The sequence below is a fragment of the Molossus molossus genome, unplaced genomic scaffold (assembly GCF_014108415.1).
Source record: "Molossus molossus isolate mMolMol1 unplaced genomic scaffold, mMolMol1.p scaffold_m16_p_6, whole genome shotgun sequence".
In the NCBI taxonomy this organism is placed as follows: Eukaryota; Metazoa; Chordata; class Mammalia; order Chiroptera; family Molossidae; genus Molossus; species Molossus molossus.
In genome coordinates this window covers 26255439-26279091 of record NW_023425399.1, presented here as the reverse complement: position 1 = coordinate 26279091, position 23653 = coordinate 26255439, and the positions used below count along the sequence as shown (strand labels likewise).

The window sequence follows — 23653 nt, the reverse complement described above, 5'->3', positions numbered from 1 at the left end:
ACATACATACACACACATACATACATACATACACACACATACAGACAGACAGACAGACTGAGTACTTTCTACCTAAGATCAGAAAGAAGACAGATGTCCACTCTCACTGCTATTCAACATTGTACTAGAAGGTCTAATACAACCGGGCAAGAAAAATAACTGATCCTAGAAGAAAATGTAGGCAACAAAATTTCAGACATTATACGCAGCAGAATTTTCACTGATACATCCCCTAAGGCAACAGAAACAAAGGAGAAAATGAACACATGGGACTACATCAAACTCAAAAGCTTTTGCACAGCAAAAGATATAATCATCAAAATGGAAAGGCAACCCACTGTATGGGAGAGCATAATTGCCAATATATCAGATATATCAAATAAGGGGTTAATTTCCAATATATATAGAGTGCTCATAAAACTCAACAAAAGGAAGACAAAAAACCCAATTAAAAAATGGGCAGAGGAACTAAATAGACACTTCTCCAAACAGGACATACAAATGGCTAAGAGACATATGAAGAAATGCTCAACATCACTAATCATCAGAGAGATGCAAATTAAAACTACAATGAGGTATCACCTCACACCTGTCAGAATGGCCGCCATCAACAAATCATCAAACAACAAGTGTTGGCAAGGGTGTGGAGAAAAGGGGACTCTAGTGCACTGCTGGTGGGAATGCAGACTGGTGCAGCCACTATGGAAAACACTATGGTCTTACCTCAAAAAATTAAAACCCAGTGATCCCAGTGATCCCGCTTCTAGGAATATACCCTAAGAAGCCTGAAACACCAATCAGAAAGAATATATGTACCCCCATGTTTGTAGCAGCACTATTTACAATAGCTAAGATCTGGAAAAGCCCAAATATCCATCAGTTGACGAATGGATAAAAAAGCAGTGGTACATATACACGATGGAGTACTATGCAGCTGTAAGAAAGAAAGATCTCTTATCCTTTGAGATGACATGGAGGGACCTGGAGAATATTATCCTAAGCGAAACAAGCCAAGCACAGAAAGACAAATATCACATGATCTCACTTATTTGTGGAATATAATGAACATAACAGTCGAGGAACAGGGTAGTCCCAGAGACGTGGAAGTGGGGTACAGACTGACAATCCCCAGAAGAAGGGGTGAGGGGGAAGAGATAAACCACAGAACTTAAATGCATGTATATATAAACAATGGACATGGACAACAAAGCTGGGGACAGGGTGGGGGGGGAATCAGTGGGGGAAAAAGGAGAAACATCTGTAACAAAAATAAATAAGTTAATTAAAAAAATAAAGAAAAATAAATGAAAGACATTGCATTCCAGTGCCAAGTTTATATCCTAAACAAACTGTTCTACCTATTCAAATTAGAAGATACAAACAAAAATGTGCAGAGCAGCCCTGCCGGTGTGGCTCACTGGTTGAACGTCAACCCATGCACCAAGAGGTCTCCCAGGTTGTGGGCCCAATCCCAAATAGGGGGCATGCAGGAGGCAGCCAGTTGATGTTCTCTTTCATTGATATTTCTATCTCTCTCCCCCTCTCCATTCCTCTCTCTCTAAAATCAATAAAAAAGAAATATTAAAAAAAATAATAAACAATTGGCACTTTCTGTTTAAAAAAAAAGAATGTGCATAGCATAGGAAAAATGAAATACAACAAACTACAGCTAAATATAGCAATAGAAAAATCTTAGAAATATAATGCTGAATTAAAAAAAAAACATTGTAGCCCTGGCTGGTTTGGCTCAGTGGTGAGAGCGTCGGCCTGCGGTCCAGAGAGACCCGGATTCGGTTCCCGCTAAGGGCATGTACCTCGGTTGCAGTTTGTCCCCGGCCCTGGTCGGTTGTGCGGGTGGCAGCCACTCGATGTGTTCCTTTCACATCAATGTTTCTCTCTCTCTCTCTCTCTCTCTCTCTCTCTCTCTTCCTCTCTCTCCCTCCCACTCTACCTGAACAAAAAATGGAAAAATGTCCTCGGGTGAGGAGAAAATAAATAAGTAAATAAGTAAATAAGTAAATAAATAAATAAATAAAATTTAGAAGACTGCTATATATAAAATAACATCATTTTTATAGAGTTAAACATAAGCACAACTAAACAACATATTGTTTAATGTTATACAACCTGTGAGCAATTATTTTTTAAAGAGCAAGATCATGATAAACACAAACCTCCACATTCTCATTACCTTTAGGAGCTGGGCAGGCAGTGGTATGAGACAGGGAAGGAAGATTGTGGTGGTATCAAATGTATTTTTAATGTTCTAAGTTTAAGTTTGTTGGTAGGTTCACAAGTATACATTGATTATTATGCTTCCTAATTTTTATTTTGTTATAATATTTTTTTCTATGTATTATCTAGGACATAATAACTTAAAAGTTTTTCAAATGGATCAAATATTTATTGTAAACAATGAAACTATGAAAGTACTAGAAGAAACCAAAGGATAGATTTTTTAAAATGATCTCGGCTTGATAAAGGCCTTTCTAAACATAATAAAAATCCAATACTTAAAAGATTGAGGAATTGGGTGAATTTCACCATAAAAAGTTATAAGACAACAACCAACTAGAAAAAAATATGTGCAACTTATGACAAAGGGCTAATTTCCTTAATGTATACTCCTACAACTTGGTAACAAAAGCCAATCCTTCATAGCAAAATAAACAAAGGACCCAGCTGGTGTGGCTCAGTGGACTGAGCATCGTCCCATGGACTGAGAGGTCTGGGTTCGATTCCTGGTCAAGGCACATGCCTGGGCTGTGGGCTCAATCCCCAGTAGGGGTGTGCAGGAGGCAGCTGATCAATGTTTCTCTCCCACATCAAAGTTTCTTTCTCTCTCTCCATCCCTCTCTCTCTAAAAAAATAAATCAATAAAACATATTTTAATCTCTCTCTCTCTCTCTGCTTGAGCTGAGACAACAATCTCCTGCCCTTGGGCACTAGTGCTCTACTTCTTGGACTTTCAGACTCAGATCAGGACTTACACCATCAGCCCCCCCAATTCTCAGGCCTAAAAAACCCCCCAAAAAAACAAAAAGAAAAAAAACATATTTAAGAAAAGAAAAAAAAAACAAAGGCTACAAACTGACAGTTCACAGAAATGGAAATACAAATAGACTTTAAATACATGAAAATGTGCTCAAGCTCAGAGGAAGAGAAACGGAATTCACTGGGATATCACAGCTGACCTGCACGGTAAAGAAGGTGGGAGAAAATGATAGCGACCACTGCTTGTTGCAGTCATTTCTCAACCCTGAGATCACTTGCCTTTATTCCTTAAAGATTTTTAAAAAAATATTTTTTCTTTGTTGACTTTAGAGAGAGAGGAAGGAAGAGGGGGAGAGAGAGAGAGAGATAGAAACATCGATGAGAGAGAACATCGATTGACCGCCTCCTGCATGCCCCCCACTGGAGATCGGGTTCACAACCTGGGCATGTGCCCTGACCAGGAATCGAACCAGTGATCTCTTGGTGCATGGGTCAATGCTCAACCAGTGAGCCATACCAGTTGGGCTCCTTGAAGATGTTTTTAAAATATGTTTTTACTATTGATTTTTTTTTTTGAGAGAGAGATAGAAACATCGATGTGAGAAAGAAACATCAATCTGCTGCCTCCTGCATGCCCCATACTGGGAATCAAGCCAGAAACCCAGGCATGTGCCCTGACCCAGAATGGAACTGGGATCTCTCAGTCCACTGAGCCAAACTGGTCCTAATTCTTGGTGACTTCAATATCAATATAGATATAGGTATATAATTCTTCCAACACATTGTCCTCTCCATTCCTTGAGCATCTCTCTTGCAACATCCTTGTCTCCAGCCCCGCTAGATCACACATTACCAATAAATGCAATCCCCAAATCATCCTACCTACAGGCAGTCCTCTCTGTAACCCCCTTCTAGTACATCAACTCCAATAATTCTTTGGCTCTATCAGAACCCATGTTCCATTTATCCTGCCTTCTCTTCAGTCTCCCACACTCCTCTCCTTAGCCTGCTTTAAAAAACAAAATTTTTTTTTATTCCTCACCGGAGGATACTTTTCCAATTATCATCAGATAGAGTGGGAGGGAGAGAGAGACACAGAGACAGAGAGAAACGTCAGTGTGATAGAGCCACATCGACTGGCTGCCTCCCACACGACCCAACCAGGGCCGGGGATGAACTGCAACCGAGGTACATGCCCTTGACTGGAATTGAACCCGAGACTCATTGGTCTGTGGGCCCATGCTCTAACTGCTGATCCAAACCAGCCAGGCTTCAGCTGAAAATTTTTTTAAATTCTCACCCGAGGATGCGTTTTTATTATTAATTTGAGAGAGAGAGGAAGAGAGAGAGAGGGAAGCATAGATGTGAGAGAGAAACATTGATCAGTTGCTCCCATATGCACCAGACCAAGGATCAACCTAGAAAACTTAGGTATGTGCTCTGACTGGGAATCAAACATGCAACCTTTTGGTGCACGGGCCGATGCTCCAACCAACTGAGCCAGCCAGTCAGGGCCAGCTTAAATTTCTTGTTCCATTTTTGTAAACATCCCTCGCATACACTTTCACTCTCTTGCCCTTTCATGTTTCATTGTACTCATCCGGCAAACCCCTAACTGGTTATCCGCCACCACTCCCTACTCTGTACCTGCATTTGTATGGCTCTGCTTGGCTGGAGAGAGTTCTCACTTTAAATTTACGACCACAAACCTCAGGTGAGTCCTTAGTGCTGCTTGGCAATCACACAACATTTCCATGGTCCATTTACTGCCCTGGACAACTATTTTGTGCCCTAATGTCTCCCTTTCCATCCTCATCCTCAATCATTGACCTTGCTTCCTATTTTGCTGAGAAAACAAAGCAATCAGAAGAGAACGTCCGCAAGCTCCCACGCTGGATATACCCGTTTACCCATCTCTGAGCCTCGCTTTTCTGTCTTCACTGCTTTTCCATGGATAACTGTTTGTGCTTCCAGCTAAAACCAGTCCTGTGCACAGGGTGCCATGCCCTTTGCCAACTAAAGAACATGGCTTTAGCAATTCTCTCTTCTATCTCTTGCTTCATAATTTCCCCCTTTTCTACTGAGTTTTTCTGATCAGCATATGAACAAGCTATATTTTTTTCTTGGCCTTACATAGTACTCCAGCCATCACCCCATTTCTTTGATCCCTTTAGAGCAAAATTCAAAAGAATTCCTCTAGTCATTGTCTCTAATCTCTCTTCTCTGATTCTTTCTTAAACCTACCCGTCAGACTTCTGCTTCTCCACTCCACTGAAATAGCTCTTGTTGATGTCACTCATGCCCCCCACATTGCCCAATCCAACGGTTAATCCTTAGTCTTTTTATCATATCCACAAGCAGCATGTGACACTGTTGACCACTACTTCCCTTTTGGAATATTTCCTTATCGAGGTCCCCAGGACACACCACTCCCCTGATTTCCCTGGCTGCTCCTTCTCCTTCTTCTTTGCTGGTTCCATATCTCTCTGTCTTCCAAACAGTGGACAGCCCAGGATTAAGTTCTTGAACCTGTTCTATTTTCTATCAAGACTCATTCCCTCGATGATTCCATTCATTCAAATTTCTATCTGCAGCTGGACCTCTCCCTTGAGAGGCACACTCATGTTTTAGCTGCTTGTCAACATTCCCGTCTTAAACAGAATACATCCACAACCAAACTCCTGATCTTCCTCCTCCCAATAAATAAATCTCCTCCTCCTCAGTTAATAAGATTTGCACACATCGGAAACCTTGGAGACATCATTGACTTCTCTCTGTCACTGTCTCTCCTTCCATAACAAATCTTGTCCGTTCTGCCTGCGAAATACACCCCAAATCTAACCACTTCTTACAGCCCCTTGTTATAACATCGCTGGTCTTGGCCTCCATCATCTCTCACCTGGATAACTGCAAAGGCTTCCTAACTCATCTCCCCGCTTCCTCCCTTTCGTCCTACAGGTCATCTTCAACACAGGAGCTAGAGGGATCTTGCTGAAATATAAATCAGGTCATATAATTCTTCTCAAAACCCCCAGTGGCTCCCATGTCATTCAGAATAAAAGCCAAAGTCCTACAATGGCCCACACGGCCTTGCATGATCTTGCCTTTCTCCTGCCCCACGATTAACTCTCTGACATCACCTCCTCCAGTCACCTGTGCAGTCCCGCTGTTCCTTAACCACACCAGGTACACTCCTGCCAGGAACATTTCCCCCCAGATTCATACATGGCTCACTCCCTTTCTTCCTTCAGGTCTTGGCTCAGACGTCACCTTCTCAGTGAGACCTTCATTCCATGATCTAAAACTGCAATGCTCCCTTCCTGGGCACACTGAGCTCTCCGTTTCTCCTGAGCTGTTGTCACCACCTAACATGCTATACGTTCTATCCACTCAGTTTAGGTCTATCCCTCCTACCAGATCATAAGGCCATGAACACAAAGTTTTTTGTCCATTTTGGTCACTGCTTAATCCTAGAATGTAGAAGAGACCCTAGCACAGAGTCGATGTTAAAAAATTATTTGTTGAATGAATAACCACATACATAATTGGCCAGAGTGTGGGGAACAGGCATTCTCAAAATTGTTGGTATGAATGCCAATCAGCATAATCTTTACAGAGGGTAAACTGGCAATAACTATCAGAATTACAAATGCATATATCTTTTGTTGTTAATCCTCACCTGAGGATATTTTTCCATTAATTTTTTAGATAGAGTGGAAGTAGGGGGAGAGAGAGAAACATCAATGTGAGAGAGACACACCAACTGGTTGCCTCCCGCACAATATCGACAGGGGCTGAGAATCAAACCTGCAACCCAGGTACGTGCTCTTGACTGAGAATTAAACCTGAGACCTTTTGTTCCACGGGCCGATGCTCTAACCGCTGAGCCAAACCGGCCAGGGCTAAATGCACACAGATTTTTGACTCAGCAATTCTACTTCTACTAATATCTTTCATAAGATTCATACATGTGCAAAATGACACATGGACAAAGTAAGTCATTGCAGCATATTTTACCCCTGAAAAATGAAAACAGCCAAAATGTCCAGTTTTTCTCTGTTCTCTGCTGAGAGCCAGTCACATGGTGGGCAGCTCCGTCCCTCCCTGGAGCCACCACCGTGCCCTGTGACTGAGCCCAGCCTGCCCAGGCCCCCTCCCCCAGCCTGTACCTGTCAATAATGACGGGGTCTGAGGGTGTCTCATTCCGGTTGCCACAGCTCTTCCGGTCACAGCACCGGCTGATGGAAAGAAGAGGAGGGAGAGAAGGAGAGGGAGATTACAGTGTGTGTGTGTGTGTGTGTGTCCCTGTGGGGTGAGGGTGCTGATGTGCAGCCTCTGGGTATGGAATCCTTGGGCCAGTGGGGCTCACTCCCAGGGGTCTGGGGGAGAAAGGCAGTGAGGGTCCTGTGACAGGGACCTGGAGAGCCCAGGCCTGGGGATAAAGCTGGCGGACTGGCAGGGAAACCTCCTCCTAAAGGCACACTGCTCCTGGAGGAGGCAGGAAAGGGCAGGCTGCTGGCCACCCACAGGGCCTCACTCTCTCTGTGGACACTTTTTATTCACACAGAGACCAGCTCAGATTATAAGCATGCAGCTCATGAATCATCGCAAAGTGAACCCACCCGTGTAACCAGCACCCAGACGAGAAATACCACGTATGTGCCCAGGGCCCCAGAAGCCCCCGCGAGCCCCCTTCTTGTCACTACTCTTCCCAAGGTAGCCATCATCCCAACCAGATATTCGAACACTGTATTCTCTTCCATGTACGAGGAACTGGATGCTGTCTGACCGGCATCTCCTGGGGAGACCTTGCCTAGAAATGCCAGTGCTGTAGTAATGGAGAAGGGGAGCCAGGAGCTGTGTCCCCCACTCCACCCTGCCCCACCCAGGAAGTGCCCCAGGGTCAAGCAGGAGGCAGCAAAGTTTCCTTTCTCCTGTTCTGGAGGGAATCCAGGAGGCCAGGCCCTGCCCCCACTTCCCCAGAGAGCTGTCCCCTGAGCTTTGTTAGTTAAGCTTCCCAGCAGTGGCGAGAGGCCTCTCTTACAAAAACACTCCAAGAAGCCACATAAACAGGCTGGGCTAATGGGGCCTCAAGGACCCTCTCCTCAGCCAGCACTGTGCCCAGGGGCCTCCCTCTTCCCACATCGCCTCCCCCACCAGGCTTTCCCAGGAAGCAACAGGGAGGGGGTGGTGGCAGTGGCAGGGGGCAGGGCCTGGTGGGGGTTTCTGGCAACATCTTGGCCAACGGTCAGGTGCAAGTGACACAGCCCTTCTTACCTGCACATGATCTCGTGGGTGAGCAGCACTCGGCACATTTCGGGGTTCTTGTCCTGCCCCTCATAGATTATGGCCTGAGGGAGGGAGGAAGAGCACTGGCTCAAGTGGCAGTAGGCTCCTCTTATGTCCCAGTGTAGGGGGAGGTGGGACCTGCCCCTTGGGAAGATCATACCCTCCAAGTCGCTCTGGGGGCGCCTAGGAGTGCAAAGCAGGAGCTGGGAGCCTGGCTCCCCAAACCAGGATTACCACCAGGGTGGGCAACAGCGGCATGAGGTCTACAGATTCTATTTGTCCAGAAGCAACTCTTTCCAGGTCCAGCTCTGCTTGGGACCAGGGAGGTGCCCAGACCAAAGACCACGGTCGGCTGGGATGGGGTTAGACACTCCTATCCCCACCCTTCCCACGGCCCGAGTGGACCTCCGCTTCTGTTCACAAACACTGTCCTCTAGGCTATCCCAGCTGGTTAGGCAGCCCCCCACCCGCATCCTTATCACCTCACCAGCCCAGGCCAGCAGCTCTCCTTTGGGCTATTGGACCACCTTCCTCACAGCCCTCCCCCCACTTCTGCCCTGAAGCAAACTGCAAATCTGGCTTCCCACTTCATAACCCCGAGCCTCTTAGCCGTCTCCCACTGGTGGAATCCTTCTTTCTCTGGACTTACCCAGCCCCTTCCATACCCAGCCCCCCCACAATCCCACTTTGCCACTGCCTGCCTGTCTGCCTCCCCCATGACAGTGACCACAGGGTTTCCAGAAAGGAACCATTTCTTCCTCTGTCCTGGGGTTAGGTGGAGGCCGCTGGAACATCCTGCCTGTGTGAGAAAGCCCAAGTGTCCACCTTGCACTCAGGGCTACTGATCAGCCCATCTGAGCTCAGCTCCCTCTTTCCCAGCTATCACTTCTCTGCAAAACCCAAGATTCGCAGCCTGTCTTAGTAAGAGCCCATCAGGGCTCATTCAGGTATCAGTCCCCCAGAGCGTCTGAGGACCCTGGCCCCTGAGCCTCCTTCCAGTGACCTTCCACATCAGCAGGGTGCTGAAGGTCTGCAGTAGAAGTTCTGGGGCCTCACCTCATCCCCTTTCCTGGACCAGTGCACCTGCCCCCAGTACACCTGCCCCCCAGTGCACCTGCCCCCAGTACACCTGCCCCCCAGTGCACCTGCCCCCCAGTACACCTGCCCCCAGTACACCTGCCCCCCAGTGCACCTGCCCCCAGTACACCCGCCCCCAGTGCACCTGCCCCCAGTACACCCGCCCCTAGTGCACCTGCCCCCCAGTTTCAGTTAGTGTTGGCAGCTATGTGCTTTCTCTTGAGAATGGCTCTCAGCAGATAGGCGCTGCCTTGCCTGAAAACGTCTGGAAGGTTACAGGCTCCCCTGGGGAGTGTTCCCCAGCCAATCACTGACTCATACAGGGTACAGAATCCTGGCCTCCTTGCCTCAAGGGGAGACAACTCTGTTGTCACTGCTTCTCCAGAGCTCCCTGTGGATCAGGCTGAGATTAGACTCCAGCTGAGACCTCATGCTTGCTGAGCATTCCCTGCCCTGTCTGCTACCCTCCCTCCCTTCTCCTGAGAGCTCCTGTCTGACTCCCCAGTAAACCTGCTGCACAGACCCCTGTGTCTAGGCTGGGCTCCTAGGGAACACGACCTAGGATGAGGTCTTTGTACAGAGATTGCCTTTTTCTAGTCTAGACGGCAAAGGTCACACAGGCTGGGGTGAGAAAGGAGGGAGCCAGACCCATGGGGATGACAGCACGGGGAGGCGGGGGCAGGGATGAGGATGCTCACTCTCACCAGGAGATGGGGTCCAAGAAGGCCAGAGCATCTCTGGGCTGGCTCACCTGCTTGGACATGGAGTCGATGAGACGCACATAGAGGTCCTGCTCCGTCCGAAGCCCTGAGGGTGGGAAGGTGGAGAGGGCTTGCTGTGCGGGGAGCATCTGTGGTCTTGACGACTAGAGCGCTCCACGCTCCCCACCTGGAGGCAGGGCCTCCTCAGCCCTGAGGACGGGGTATTTTGTGTCTCCTGGGCTCTGGCACCCAGCGTGCAGTGGGCTTCACTCACCATTGTTATACACCAGCCGGAGGCGGTAATGGATCCCGTTGTTCGTCTTTTCAGCCCCAGGTTCCTACAGGGCCAAGATGGGGAGGATGCTCCCAGGGATTTCCCCCCAAGCCCTCCTCTCTAAACCCACCGTCTTCCCTCCCTGCCACCCGTCCCCTTCTCCACGCCTCCACCAGCTGTCCATTTATCTGCCCCTGAGTGAGGGGGGTCCCTGAAGCCCTCCTGCCCCATTCTCTGCCCCAGCCGAGCCCACGAGCCTCTCACTCGGTCCTTTTCCACGAAGTCGATGAAGGCCGTGCGCTCCACCTCCACGGGCTGCCCCTGCCGGTCATACATGGCCAGCACGAAGTGGAAGAAGTTAGATTTCCTGAGGTTGGAGGGAGGCTGCTTCTCAAAATGTGCTCGTGCCAGGCCCACGCCACTGTGGGAGCAAAGGAGCCGGGAAGCCACTGAAGTATCTCGGAGAGAGACCCCCACGTCTCTGCCCAGGTGGTGGCTCTGATACGGCAGGAGTGTGGGCAAGGAATACATTGGAGGGGCCTGCTTCGCCCTTGCCAGTGTCATCTCAGGTCCAGGCAGAGGTGTCTCAGCCCTGAGGCTGCCCCAGCCTGCTCCCTTGGGAACAGGCAGTGGCAACGAAGGTGTCCCTGCCAGGATCCCTCCCAGGCTTTTCCCTGGGCCCCGCATTTTGAAAGGTTGATCTCCAAAACCAAATTCATGAACACCTCATCTTACTGATCAGAGGCTCCTGTGACTGCCCTTTAGGGCATTGAGGGGCAGTTAGGAGGTTCTGGAACAAATACCCCCCTGTACCCCAGTCCATGGTTGGGTACACGAGCTTGCAGCATTGCCTGGGAGATGCGCTCCACCGGACTCTCAGAGATATCACACTGGCTCAGGGCCATCAGCCCGCCCAGCCTGGCTCCTGGGCTATGGCTGAAGGTAGGGGATGCCCTCTCCAAGTGTGGAGGGACCTGCCTCCACGCTTTGGGAAAGGCTTCCTTGGTCAGGAGGATCTTTTGGTCTGGCCTTGCCAAGGGCTTTCTCCTGGTTCACCAGAAACTATTGCCAGAAGCAAGGGCAGGTGAGAGCAGGAGTAGGAGGACCAAGACCCTTTCGCCCAGTATTTCCTGACCTCCAGTGACATACCACTGAACACATGGCACCGAGGGGCTGGAGTTAGATGCCTGGGAGGGGCGGGAAGACAGAGAGCTGTAACACAAAGACCTCCAAGAGATGTTACTGTGTAAAAAAAATATAGAAGCACAGGAAGAAGAAAGTGAATTCTTTCTGTGAGAAATGAGGGAAAGACTTCATGGAGACGGAGGCTTTTTACCTGGTCCTTGAGGGATGAATAGGAGTTCAACAGGTGCAGCAGACAAAAGAGCAGACCAAACAGCATAAGAAATGGCTGTAGGTGAGAGGATTAGTGTGACTGGACTACATATTTCAAAAGTGAATCAGGTGAGAAAAGGCTGTTTTGGAAGAGCTAGACTATGCAGGGACACAAAAATCAGAGTTTAGACTTTCTTTCAAGCCTTCAGAGGACTATAGCCCTGGCTGTCACCTCGACTGCAGCCTCATAAGACACCCTGAGCCTTGGTGACTATTGTTAATAATATTGTATTGTATATTTGAAGTTGCCAAGAGAGTAGATCTTAAAAATTATCACAAGACCCCATCAAAATACCAATGACATATTTCACAGAACTAGAACAAATACTTCAAAAGTTCATATGGAACCAAAAAAGACCCCGAATAGCCACAGCAATTTTGAAAAAGAAGGACAAAGTAGGTGGGATCACAATACCAAGTATCAAGTTATACTACAAAGCGACTATAATCAAAACAGCCTGGTACTAGCACAAGAACAGGCATATAGACCAGTGGAACAGAATAGAGAACCCAGAAATGGACCCAAGGCAATATGCTCAATTAATATTTGACAAAGGTGGCAAGAGCATACAATAGAGTAAAGACAGCCTCTTTAATAAATGGTGTTGGGAAAATTGGACAGCTACATGCAAAAAAAATGAAACTAGACCATCAACTTATACCATACACAAAAATAAATTCAAAATGGAAAAAAGACTTAAATGTAACCCGCGAATCCATAAAAATCCTAGAAGAAAATGTAGGCAACAAAATTTCGGACATCATACGCAGCAGAATTTTCACTGATACATCACCTAAGGCAACAGAAACAAAGGAAGAAATGAACACATGGGACTACATCAAACTCAAAAGCTTCTGCACAGCAAAAGAAACAACCGTCAAAATGGAAAGGCAACCCACTGCATGGGAGAACATCATTGCCAATGATACATCAGATATGGGGCTAATTTCCAAAATATATAGAGTACTCATACAATTCAACAAAAGGAAGACAAAGAACCCAATTAAAAAATGGGCAGAGGAGCTGAATAGACACCTCTCCAAACAGGACATACAAATGGCCAAGAGACATATGAAGAAATGTTCAACATCACTAATCATCAGAGAGATGCAAATTAAAACTACAATGAGGTATCACTTCACACCTGTCAGAATGGCCACCATCAACAAATCATCAAACAAGTGTTGGCGAGGGTGTGGAGAAAAGGGGACTCTAGTGCACTGCTGGTGGGAATGCAGACTGCTGCAGCCACTATGGAAAACACTATGGTCTTACCTCAAAAAATTAAAAATTGAACTTCCATTTGACCCAGTGATCCCGCTTCTAGGAATATACCCTAAGAAGCCTGAAACACCAATCAGAAAGAATATATGTACCCCCATGTTTGTAGCAGCACTATTTACAATAGCTAAGATCTGGAAATAGCCCAAGTATCCATCAGTAGACGAATGGATAAAAAAGCAGTGGTACATATACACGATGGAGTACTATGCAGCTGTAAGAATGAAAGATCTCTTATCCTTTGAGACGACATGGAGGGACCTGGAAAGTATTATCCTAAGTGAAACAAGCCAAGCAGAAAAAGACAAATACCACATGATCTCACTTATATAAGGAATATAATGTACATAACAGTCTGAGGAATAGGGTAGACCCAGAAACACAGAAGTAGGGTACAGACTGACAACCCTCAGAAGAGGGGGTGGGTGGGGGGTGGGAAGAGATAAACCACAGAACTTATATGCATGTATGCATAACCAATGGACATGGACAACAAAGCCGCGGACGGGGGGAGGGAAGAGGAGGAGGGTATCAATGGGGTAAAAAAGGAGAAACATCTGTAACAAAAATAAAATAAAAAAATAAAAAAAATAATAATAATAAAAAATGTTATCACAAGAAGCCCTGGCCAATGTGGCTCAGTGATTAGAGCGTCAGCCTGCACACTGAAGGGTTGAGGGTTTGATTCCTAGTCAAGGGCATGTGCCTGGGTTGCAAGTTCAATCCCCAGCCCTGGTAGGGGTGTATGCAGGAGGCAACCAATCAATGTCTATCTCTCACATTGATGTTTCTCTCTCTCCCTCCTTTCCTTCCACTCTCTCTAAAAAAAAAAAAAAAAAAAAAAAAAAATCAATGGAAAAATATCCTGTGGTGAGGATTAAAAAAACAAAAACAAGTTATTATAAGAAAATAATTTGTAACTTAGTGGTGACAGATATTAACTAGATTACTGGGGTGATAATTTTGAAACAAATATAAATATCGAATCATTATGTTGTACACCTGAAACTAATATAATTCTGTGTCAATTATATTTTAATTTAAAAAATAAATTACTTGCTTTTACAAAAAAAGAAAGAACCCCTGAGCCAGAACCACCCCCCTGTGCTGCTCCCTGACGGCTGACCCTCGCAAACAGTGTAAGATAATGAATGTTTGTGGTCTTATGCGGCTGAGTTTTGGGGCAATTTTTGTGTGTGTGGTACTTGATAACTAAGATACCATGTTTACTTGACTATGAAGCAGTTCTGTTGAGGGATGTGGCTTGGGAAACAGGACTAAAGGCCACCAGAAGATTCTGAAGCCAGGCAGGGCTTAGAAGGGGCTACAGGCGGAAGGGGGTGGGGGTGGGGTGGGACTGCCTGACAGCCGCTTAGACCAGAGTCCCATCATGGACATGCCACTGGGACAAGGTCTGCCGTAGTCATCACTACTTAAGATTTCCTTCATATAATTTAAAATCAACTTACTCAACTTCATGTGAAGCCATAATATTTGGGATGTCACGGGCTTGGGAGTTGAGAGGCTTGTTGTGTTTGTACTCATAGATTACAGTAAATTCATAAATGATAGAATGAAAACTGTTCCTCCTCTTGAAAGCCTGCTTGGGAGCCTCGGTGGTCCATGGGAAATGTTGGTTTCAGAGGCAGAAGTGATGGGTTTGTTTTTCCATATCAAGATGAGGAGCCAGGGTGGGGAGGTGGGGGGTGCTACCTCTTCCCCATCAAAGGTTTTTCTACACAAGTTCCTTTCTCTCAGGATGTCCTTCCCCCTTTCTCCCTCGTCCTTCCTCTCCCCTCCCCCCTTCTCCCTCAGGCTACAGTCCTGGCCTTGACCCTCCAAATTCCCATTTACCAGGAGTCGGGGAAGCCAGAAGAGGGCTTTGATCACAGCAGGTCCCTGATTACTGTTGATGAATATGCTAATGAAGCAGCAACCCTGACTCCTCCCTCCAGTCCCCAGGACCACTAGGGGGAGAAAGGCTCCCAGGGACTGGTTCCAGGACCACCTGAGATAAGAGAAGGCCAGAGGGGGCGGGCCTATGGAACCATCCAGATCCCTCTGCCCTTTACTCTGCCATCTAGTCCAGGAAGGCACGGGAAAGCTGTCAGACAGCAGGGAGTAAGGATGCAGAGAAAAAAGGTCTTAAAGGAGGAGGTGTGGATGCTGGGCAGTAACACAATCCCCTACACCACTCAATACACCCTTTTTACACAGACACCCTTGTAGTCCCAGGCCAAGAGTAAATCAATGATGCTGGCCTCTCCCATCCATCCCTCTTGGCGGGTATCAGTCAGTCCTGGGTCCTGGCTGCCGGTTGGCTCCTGCCAGGCTCCTAAGGACCAGACCTGGGAAGTCTGGCCTAAGCCCCAAGCCAAGCTCCTTTCACAGGGCCCACTCTCCCCACGGGAGGGGATTCTCAGGGAGGTCAGGTACCCTTGCCTAGGGTCTGTGGACACTGGTGCTGGGGGCCGGGGTGTAGGGAGGGGCTACATTGCCTCATAGGCCTGTGCTCTACCCCATGATAGGATCAGGCTCAGTTCCCCTTCTCCTGAGACAGCCCAGCATCATCCTCTCTTCCCCAACTAGTTTGGTGGGTCTGAGGCACAATCATCCTGCTGGGCTCACCCCCACCCCCACAAAGCGATGGGCCAGAGGTGGCTACTGTGTGAGACAGGATTGCTCTCCTGAACAGAACAATATAACAGCCCCAGCCCTGCAGACCGGGTGAAGACTGCCCCCTGCTGGGCACACCCAGGGCTGCTCCTGGTCTGTGAGTGTCTCCAGCTTACTCTGTTCACACCCAGACCGGACATGTGAGATCAAGGTGAGATAGAAAAGGTTTTACTTTAAAGACATCCTGGTATTCCTATGAACAAAAGACAGAGAATGACAAAGGGTCAGCACATCAATGAGAGCCCCAGACGCTGGTCTAGACTCTGCCTTTCTTCTCCGGGTTCCCCCAGGCATCTCTACCCCCACTGTGCAGTCGGTGACCAACCAACATCCTGAATGGACCTATAAGCCCCAAAGGGAGAGAGTTGAGAGAGGGAAGGAGAGACTTTTGCTTTTCTCCCCTTGGGAATAGCTGATGTTCTTGTAATGCGAAAACAAACCACGATTAAAGAATAGAAAAAAAGAAACACAGAGAAAAGCTCAAATTCAGAAGAGAGACAGCGGGATTCGCAGAGGTCTGAGTGCCCTGCGGGGACCGGGTGCAGAGCATGGGATCCAGATGGGAGGTGGAAAGGGACCACTGTCTGCTCTGACACTAACTTAGCTATAGACACATGTGGATGAAGGCCAATGTCTCCAATTCTGTGGTCTCATAGTGGGGTTGCCCAAGTTCAGAGTGTGGAGAGAAACTGCAAGGGTGTTTATTGATGTGACTCCTTTATCTAAAAGGAAGAGGGCAGGTGTAAAGCCCCCCCCCGGAGTCTGGAGAGGATGTGTTTTATTTTCATTTCTCCAGAAGCAGGACCCTCACATGCAAAGCATACTTGGGCAATGAGTCCAGGAACGTTGATGGGGTTGGGGAGTGAGAAATGGAAAAGCAGTCAATAAAGGGTGCATTATTGCCCGGCCAGTGTGGCTCAGTGGTTGAGTGTCAACCCCATGCACCAGAGGTTACTGGTTTGATTCCAGGTCAGGGCACATAGCCCAGGTTGTGGGCCAGATCCCAAGTGGGGGGCATACAGGAGGCGACCAATCGATGTTCTCTCTCATCGATGTTTCTATCTCTCTTTCCCTCCCCCTTCCTCTCTCTGAAAACCAATAAAGGAAAAATAAAATAAAGGGTGCATTATTGAGAAGTTGCCCCTGTGGACAACTGCAGCTCCATCCCAGGGAGCTCTGGAAACATCTAGATCGTGGATTTTTGAGTTACTGCACCAGAAAGCTGCAGTATTTATCCACCAACTCCAGCCAGTCATTGGTCAAGGACTTCTGGGATACTCTCAGGTCCTTCTGGCCTGATGTGCAAGTGGAAAGAGCAGGCTCTTTAAGTCTTAGGAATTAGATACTGGCAGGAAAAGCAGACCCTTTACAAGGCTCCAACAGGGCATGGGCAGGGTACCAACTACCAGTGGTACGATGGGAGGGAGACAGCAAACTCCAGCCCCAGGGCCTGAGTGCAACCTGACAGATAGGCACAAGGACCGCCTCACCTGGAGCGTGTGTGGCTGGGCCTAGAATTCAGCTCGGTCATGTAGCATCATTAGTACACAAAGCCTGCCACACGAGCGCCTTTTTCAGATAAATGTGGCTGAGTGATAAAAACGGCCACATTAACCACTTTCTGTAAGACCCCAAAATGAGTTACACATCTCGCTTTCTTAAAAAGATTGTTTTCAACAAAACGTTTAAAACACTTTCCTATCAACTCCGAGTGTGCTGAGATGGTGGGCCATTTGCTCCTAAAGAACCAGGATGTGGGAGGAGAACGTGCTCATTGTCATATTTCCACCAGGGCCTACTCACCCCTTCCCATCTTCTGATCTGAAATAGCCCCAAAGTTAAAGGCGACTGTGACAAAAAAGCTTTGCTTTGCCCTGCTATTTTTTGGTGGGAGGACAACCGGCCTTGCCGCAAACGTGGTGTGTGCATGGATTCCTGAGTACTGTGCTGGGAGGCCAAGTTCAAGGTGATACCAAGGACAACCTGACCTTCACAGCCTGGGACATTCAGGTGGCCTGTGCTCCAGAGTAAGGGGGAAGGGTGGGTGTGTATGGGGACATGCTGGGGTTTGCCCAGTTGTCTGGCTACTGTTGCTAGGACCACCCAGTTGTCCTAGGGCCACCCAGCAGTACCTGGAGGCGCTCCTTTGTGAGGCTGAGCAGGACGCCCAGGGTCCCTCCCACAGAAGCTGCTGGACTTCGCCATGACTGTGTAGTACACACAACACCTCCCTCAGACTCTGCTCTGTCCTCAGAAGCCAGTAGTTGTTCCTCGCATCCTTGACTACATGGTTATTATAAACACTGGCAATTTAAAACAAGCATCTCAAACCACAGGACAAGTGGCTGAAGCTGGAGCTTTGACTTTTCCCCAGAGGCACCCTGAGGCCTCTTCCTCCCCTGTCCCCCACCTAATCATCCCTCTCACCCTCCCTGGCAGCCCAAGGGTCTTAGCAGTGCCTGGCCTTGGGCCTGATCAGTCATGGAGTATGGGGAGATGGGCACAAGCCCTGGGGTCATCAGCAATGAGGGAAGGCTTCTTTTTGACTCCCCACCCCCAAAGATGGAAGTAACAAAAATTGTATGTCTCCTGCATCTCAACCCTGGTCTCAGATTTTCCTCGAGTCTCTGCTAAATCCTGCTCTTCCTTTCCCTATCCTGTCATGGTTCCTTAAGTGGCCTCCTTCCTTTCCTCGGCTTTCTCGCTTCCTCCAAGCATCCCATTGGCCCCTACACTCCCTGCAGGCATCGCCAGAGCTCCGGGGACTGCTGATAACCATCAGGCTGGGCCTGGCATTCCTGGCCTAGCCAAGATCTACTGGCCTAGCCCTGCCCAGCCCAACATGCCCAGAGCCTGGCTGTGTCACAGACCAGAGAAGATAAAAGCAGGAGCTCGTTGGGGGTGTACCCACCTCCACCACACACGCAGAGGAGGACCTAGTGGCTGGAGGCAGCTGTTCAGAACCTATGTCCAGAGAAGCCTGCTGAAGGAGAGGAGGCTTTGGGGGGCTGCTTCATATCCTCTGCTCCCACTGCCCCAGCAGCAGCTCTCATCACCTGCCCCAGGAAATTGTCTCAGTCACTGAGGTCCCTAAACAAGGGGGGAAGAGACTGCCCACCCTGCTTCTTTCTGCCCACTCCTTCACCACCCATCCACAGGCCTGTCTGCCAGGTCCCAGGCTGAGGAGCGGCTATTAATTATTAAAGCAAACAAAAGCATTTCCTAGCAGGGAGGCGAGCCTGCAGCTGCTTACAGGAAAGGCAGCCCCAGCTGGCTTGCCTCTCCGAGCCTTGAAAGTGCGATGGAATCAGCTCAAGGGGGAGGGCTGAGTCTTCCAGGAGTCTCCCCAGGCTGGGAACCACATCAGAAAGAGAGGACATCTGCTTCTGTGCTGAGCACTTTAACAAGAGGATGTAGGTCTGAAGGGGAGGCCGGGGAAGGTGGGCTCAAGCTGGGATATGGGTCTCAGAGATAAAGTCCTGTTGGCCCAGAGCAGGGACAGTCATGGCAATGGCCAGGGTCCTGTGCAGAGTTCCCCACTGGAAAGTTCTCTGCATCAGCAGCTGCTCCAGTGCCTGATTCCTGGCCTCAGGCAGATCCTGGAGACCACCAGTGTGGAGAGGGGAGCCCAACAGAAAGGGATCTGGGAACCTTCTAACACGCACTCCTGTTTCCTTCAGCAGATGCTCATCGCCCCCCTACTGACTGCTCGAGTCTCTATTTGTGATGTGGACACCAGCCACCACCCTTGCTCCGAGGGAAGGAACATGCTGGCAGGGCAAGGAAGCTTGGGAGAGGCAGGCACAGCTGACTCTGGACTGTGGTGAGCATCCTTAGGCAGCACTAAGAACCATTCCCCTGGGAGGGGTGGGAGGGCACAGACAGAGAAGATACTGGGTAAGGCTGTTCGGTGGACATGTGGGTGCTGGGGGCAGGGGAACTGTTTCAAGAGACATTACTGGGTGACAAGTATCATACAGAAGCTGCAAGGAAATTTGAAGTCAGACTGTGATGGGACTTGAATGCTGAATATCTGGGAGGAAGTAGGGTCACTGAAGTTTTTCAGAGAAAAGTTCTTTGGAAATATTGCTTTGGTCCCGGTGCAGGGCAGATGATTTGGGGGAGTGGTGAGAGGCTGAGGCTGGACAGTAGGAAACCTGGGCAGGTTAACCTTCAGCCAGTGAGGAAGTGGGGGAGGGCCAGGGCTTGTCATCATTAAAAGTTGGCCAGGGCCCTGAGTTGGGAGTAGGACACAGAGGGAACTTCCAGAAGCCTTGACAACCAGGAGACTATGAGGTGGAGGAGAGCATCAAAGACAATGGTCAGATTCCGAGCAGCCTAGGGGAGTGCTCCTGGGCAAGCTTCTTAGAGATGAGAGGTAGAGGAACCCGGCAGAGGTTGAAGAGGGAGGCAGGGATGGGAAAGGAAGTTTTACTGTTGCCATGTTTAGGATGGGAAGACCTGAGCACAGGACCAATGCGGGGGAGGAGGGTGTTGAGATACAAACAGGAGAGAGGCTGGGCTACCTTAGGAAGATGAGGAGAAAGGATTAACCTGCTTTCTGGAAGAATGTGGCCCAGAGTCAATCAATGGTGGAGGAGGGGAGGCTGTATCCTAAGACAAGTCTCTGGAATTGGAGATAAGTAGCCCAAGCCTGAAGAAATGTCCCTTTTCAAATTGGGGAAGCCTTCTGAGTCCCAGCAGTGTGGCCCTGGAGACTCAGATTTGACCCCCCAACCACCACTCGAGGCCCCCAAGTGAAGACAACACTGCTGGTGGCCTAATCCCCTGGAAGAGCCTCATCCCCAAACTTTCTGCACCCACACAGGCTGCAAGGGCACCGCCTCATTCACATCTATCTGCTCCTTCATCCAACCTGCTGCCTGGGGCTGGGGCACACGGGAGAGGCCAAAAGAAACAGGAAGATGAACCCCAGAGGCCTCACTGGAACTCCCTATTCACTATTATAATGAGCTTTCACCCCACAGCCAATAACGGAGAAAAACATGGGGCCACATTAAGAAATTGACCATGTCAAGTTAAATTAAAAAAAAAAAAGAACCAACAGAAAAATAGGCAGGATACAGAATTATATGCACAGCACAGGAAAAGAAAAAACAACATGGTAATGAGAAGAAAGATGGGAAGGAAATACACTAAAATGTTGACAGTAGTTGTATTAGAGAGATGGGATTTCATTTTCTATTTTCCAATTTTCTGAATTATAGTTATATCGTGAGTTAATTCATAGGCAAGACCTTTCTCTTCCTGAAGAGATGAGCTCCAGAGAGAACTGTGCTCCCTCCTGACAGTCATAAAAGCTCAGGAACACAGAACTGGTTCAGTTTGAGCACGAAACAAGGGGTGTGTGTCTGTTAAGGGGTAAGGTTGGGGTTGAATTATGAGGGTGTCCCCAGGCTAGGACTGGGATGTGAATGTATGGCTCGTGTGCCAGGCCTGGTCTGCCCAGGCAACTCCCTTGCAGAATCCCTTCAGGCTGCCGGACAAGCAAGCAGCCGCTCAGAAATCTGGGAAGCTCGGCTTTCACATGCCCCAGCTGTCTGCAGAAGTAGCACCTTCCAAGTCCTACCCCACCCCGATGCTCACAACCAGGGATACAAAAAGCTGAGGGCCCTAGTGTTGTGGGGGCAGGTCAACAAATCTTTCAACTTCCTCTTCAAATCCAGGAGTCCATCTCCCACCCAGCCTCCCTGCCCAGACTCCTGCAAAGGAATCAGAGGGGATGGGCGTGGGTGGTGGGTTCCCAGGGACACCCTGTCTGCCGCAGGACCCACTGGAAAAACACCTTAAGGAGAGGCGGGACTTGAGGGGCCCTGCCCCATTCCCAGCCCCAATCACTCTAGCCAAGCGGACTGCCCACCCATCTTTCCCCCCTCTTCAGCCCCCTGCCACTTCTCCAGCCCGGCACAACCATTCTCCAACTCTGGGGGTGGGGGGTGGGGGTTGAGGAAGCAGAAAGGGGGCTGGGTTTGTGCCTTTCCTGGTAAAGAACCACGGAATTGTATCTGGAGAGGTACTGGGATTGCCCAGGAAGCAGGGACTGGCTATTCCTTGATGGCTGGTGGCAGTGGGGCATGGCTCTGGGACGGCGGGCATTTGTCCTCTAGAGCCATGGATGGCCGGGCCCACTGCCACAGTCAGAAGTCAAAGCTGGGACAGCCGAGTAGGGAGACAGAAGCCCCGCCCCGGCCCAGCCCGCCCCACATCCTCAGGAGGAGGCACTGACGCTCGGGGCAGGATGGGCGGGAGAGCTTGCTAGGACTGTCCAAAGTTAGGGCTCCCTCCAGCTCTCTCTTTAGCAGCTCAGCAAGCTGAGCGAAGGCGGCGCGGAGCCGTCCAACCCCAGCGCGCTGGGTCGCGTCCGAGCGCTTACCTCTGCGCTGCGGTGCTGGCGTCCAGGATGCCCGCGCCCTGCATCCAGGAGCGCACCGAGCCCAGGCTGGCAGGCAGTATCGGTTCTTCCTTCAGGTTCAGCCCACTGCGGGGCAGAGCATCCTGCGCAGCGAACATAAGGGCGCGCAGTGGGTGGGCGCCCCCACCGCGGGGGATCCGCTCCCCCTGTGGCTGTAGTCGTCTCAGCTTCCCGGGACCCGACGGCACCGGACGCCTCTAAGAGCGCAGCGCAGCGCTGAGTCCCGGCGGCTCAGTGCGCACTGGCCTCTGGGGCGCTCCCTCGGAGAAAGCGGGTCCGCGAGCGCCGGCGCTGTCCCCTCCCCTCCCGGGGCGCGGGGCGGGGAGATGGAGGGATTCCCCCGCGGCCTGAGCGCTGGCGGGCGGACTGCGAGCGGGTGGGGAGGGCGGGAGCGCAGCCGGCACCCGGTCCGCGCGGAGGCGCCCCAGAGGCGCGCTCTGGCGGCTGCCCAGGGCCGTGGTCGTCGGAGGGGGGCCTGAGAGCCCCGGGAGTTGCCTCCGGCGAGGAGGGGGCGCGGGGCTGCCCGCCCTTTCCCCCTCGCCGCCCCCACCTCCCGCCCGCCCGCGGCGCCGGCGCGGGGCGCTGATTACCATCCGGGAGGCGGAGGCTGAGGGCGCGGAGCTCGGCGGCGGCGGCGGCGGCGACAGCGGCGGCAGTGGAGGCAGGAGCAGTAGCAGCCGCGCGTCCCGGGGAAAGGCAGGGGCAGCGCCGGGCCAGCAGACGCCGCCGCCGCCAGCTCCCCGCGTGCCCCGGCGCCCCGGCCCTGCCGCAGCCCCGGGCGGCAGCACCTGGAGCAGCAGCAGCAACAGCCCGGCCGACTCCCCCCGGGGCCCGGTTCCCGCGCCGCCCCGCCGCGGCCGCCGCCGACCGCCGCTCCCCAGGGCCTGGCCGCGGGCCCGGGCCATCCCGCCGCCGCCGCCGCTCCCGGGGGAGCGGGAGCCGAAGGGAGGGAGCGCGGGCGGGAGGAGGGATGGCGGGAGCGGGCGGGCCCAGGGGACTGGGGGCCGGGGGAGGCGGGGGCGGGGCGGCGCGGCCGGCCGAGGGGCGGCCAGGGACGTGACATCATCGGGGGAGGAGCGGCCGGGCCCGGGCCGCCGCGGCGGGGCGGACCCTGGCGAGTCTGTCGCTGGGGCTGGGGGCTGCGGCCTGGCCGATGCTGCAGGAAGGACTGGAGGGACCTGCGAGACCAGGGAGGCCCCGGCAGTGAGCAGATGGGGCTGTGCTGCAGGGGAGCCTGGCAGGAGGCGGAGGAGCCTGCCATGCAGCGCTCAGAAACCGCCACCACCTCGGGGTCGCCCCAGGACGTTCCTTAGGCTTCTCAGCCTCAGCTCCCTCATCTAGGTACCCGCCGCTCTTCACGCCGACGCCCTGGTCCTGTACTTGCTGCTCATTTTGACGCCTCCAAGCTTTTATTCGTGATGTTCTTTGCTCGCCCGGTTGTGCTCCCCGAATTTCTCTGATGAAGCTGACCTCGGTTTAACCTCAGCCCAGGACTAAAATCTGAGTGGAGTCCCTGCACCCCCTGCTCCGTC

At 50.8% G+C, this 23653-nt stretch overlaps 1 protein-coding gene across 2 annotated transcripts in view; it reads right to left on the bottom strand.

Moving 5' to 3' along the window:
- The window catches only part of EBF4 (EBF family member 4), a 65039-nt gene extending 41977 nt beyond the window's left edge, over window positions 1–23062 (bottom strand). Inside the window, exons 1-7 of one of the 2 annotated variants that reach the window (XR_004957054.1) lie at window positions 22712–23062; window positions 22083–22204; window positions 10600–10756; window positions 10336–10399; window positions 10112–10167; window positions 8272–8345; window positions 7164–7232 (exon numbers count right to left, since the gene is read on the bottom strand). Coding sequence is in view for 1 of the 2 variants with exons in the window: in XM_036244615.1 (XP_036100508.1) it covers window positions 7164–7232; window positions 8272–8345; window positions 10112–10167; window positions 10336–10399; window positions 10600–10756; window positions 22083–22204; window positions 22712–22714 (545 nt within the window). In the remaining variant the exon portion in view is untranslated. The remainder of the gene's footprint in view (window positions 1–7163; window positions 7233–8271; window positions 8346–10111; window positions 10168–10335; window positions 10400–10599; window positions 10757–22082; window positions 22205–22711) is intronic. The other variant, XM_036244615.1, reaches the window with a different exon arrangement.
- Between the last annotated feature and the right edge of the window lie 591 nt (window positions 23063–23653).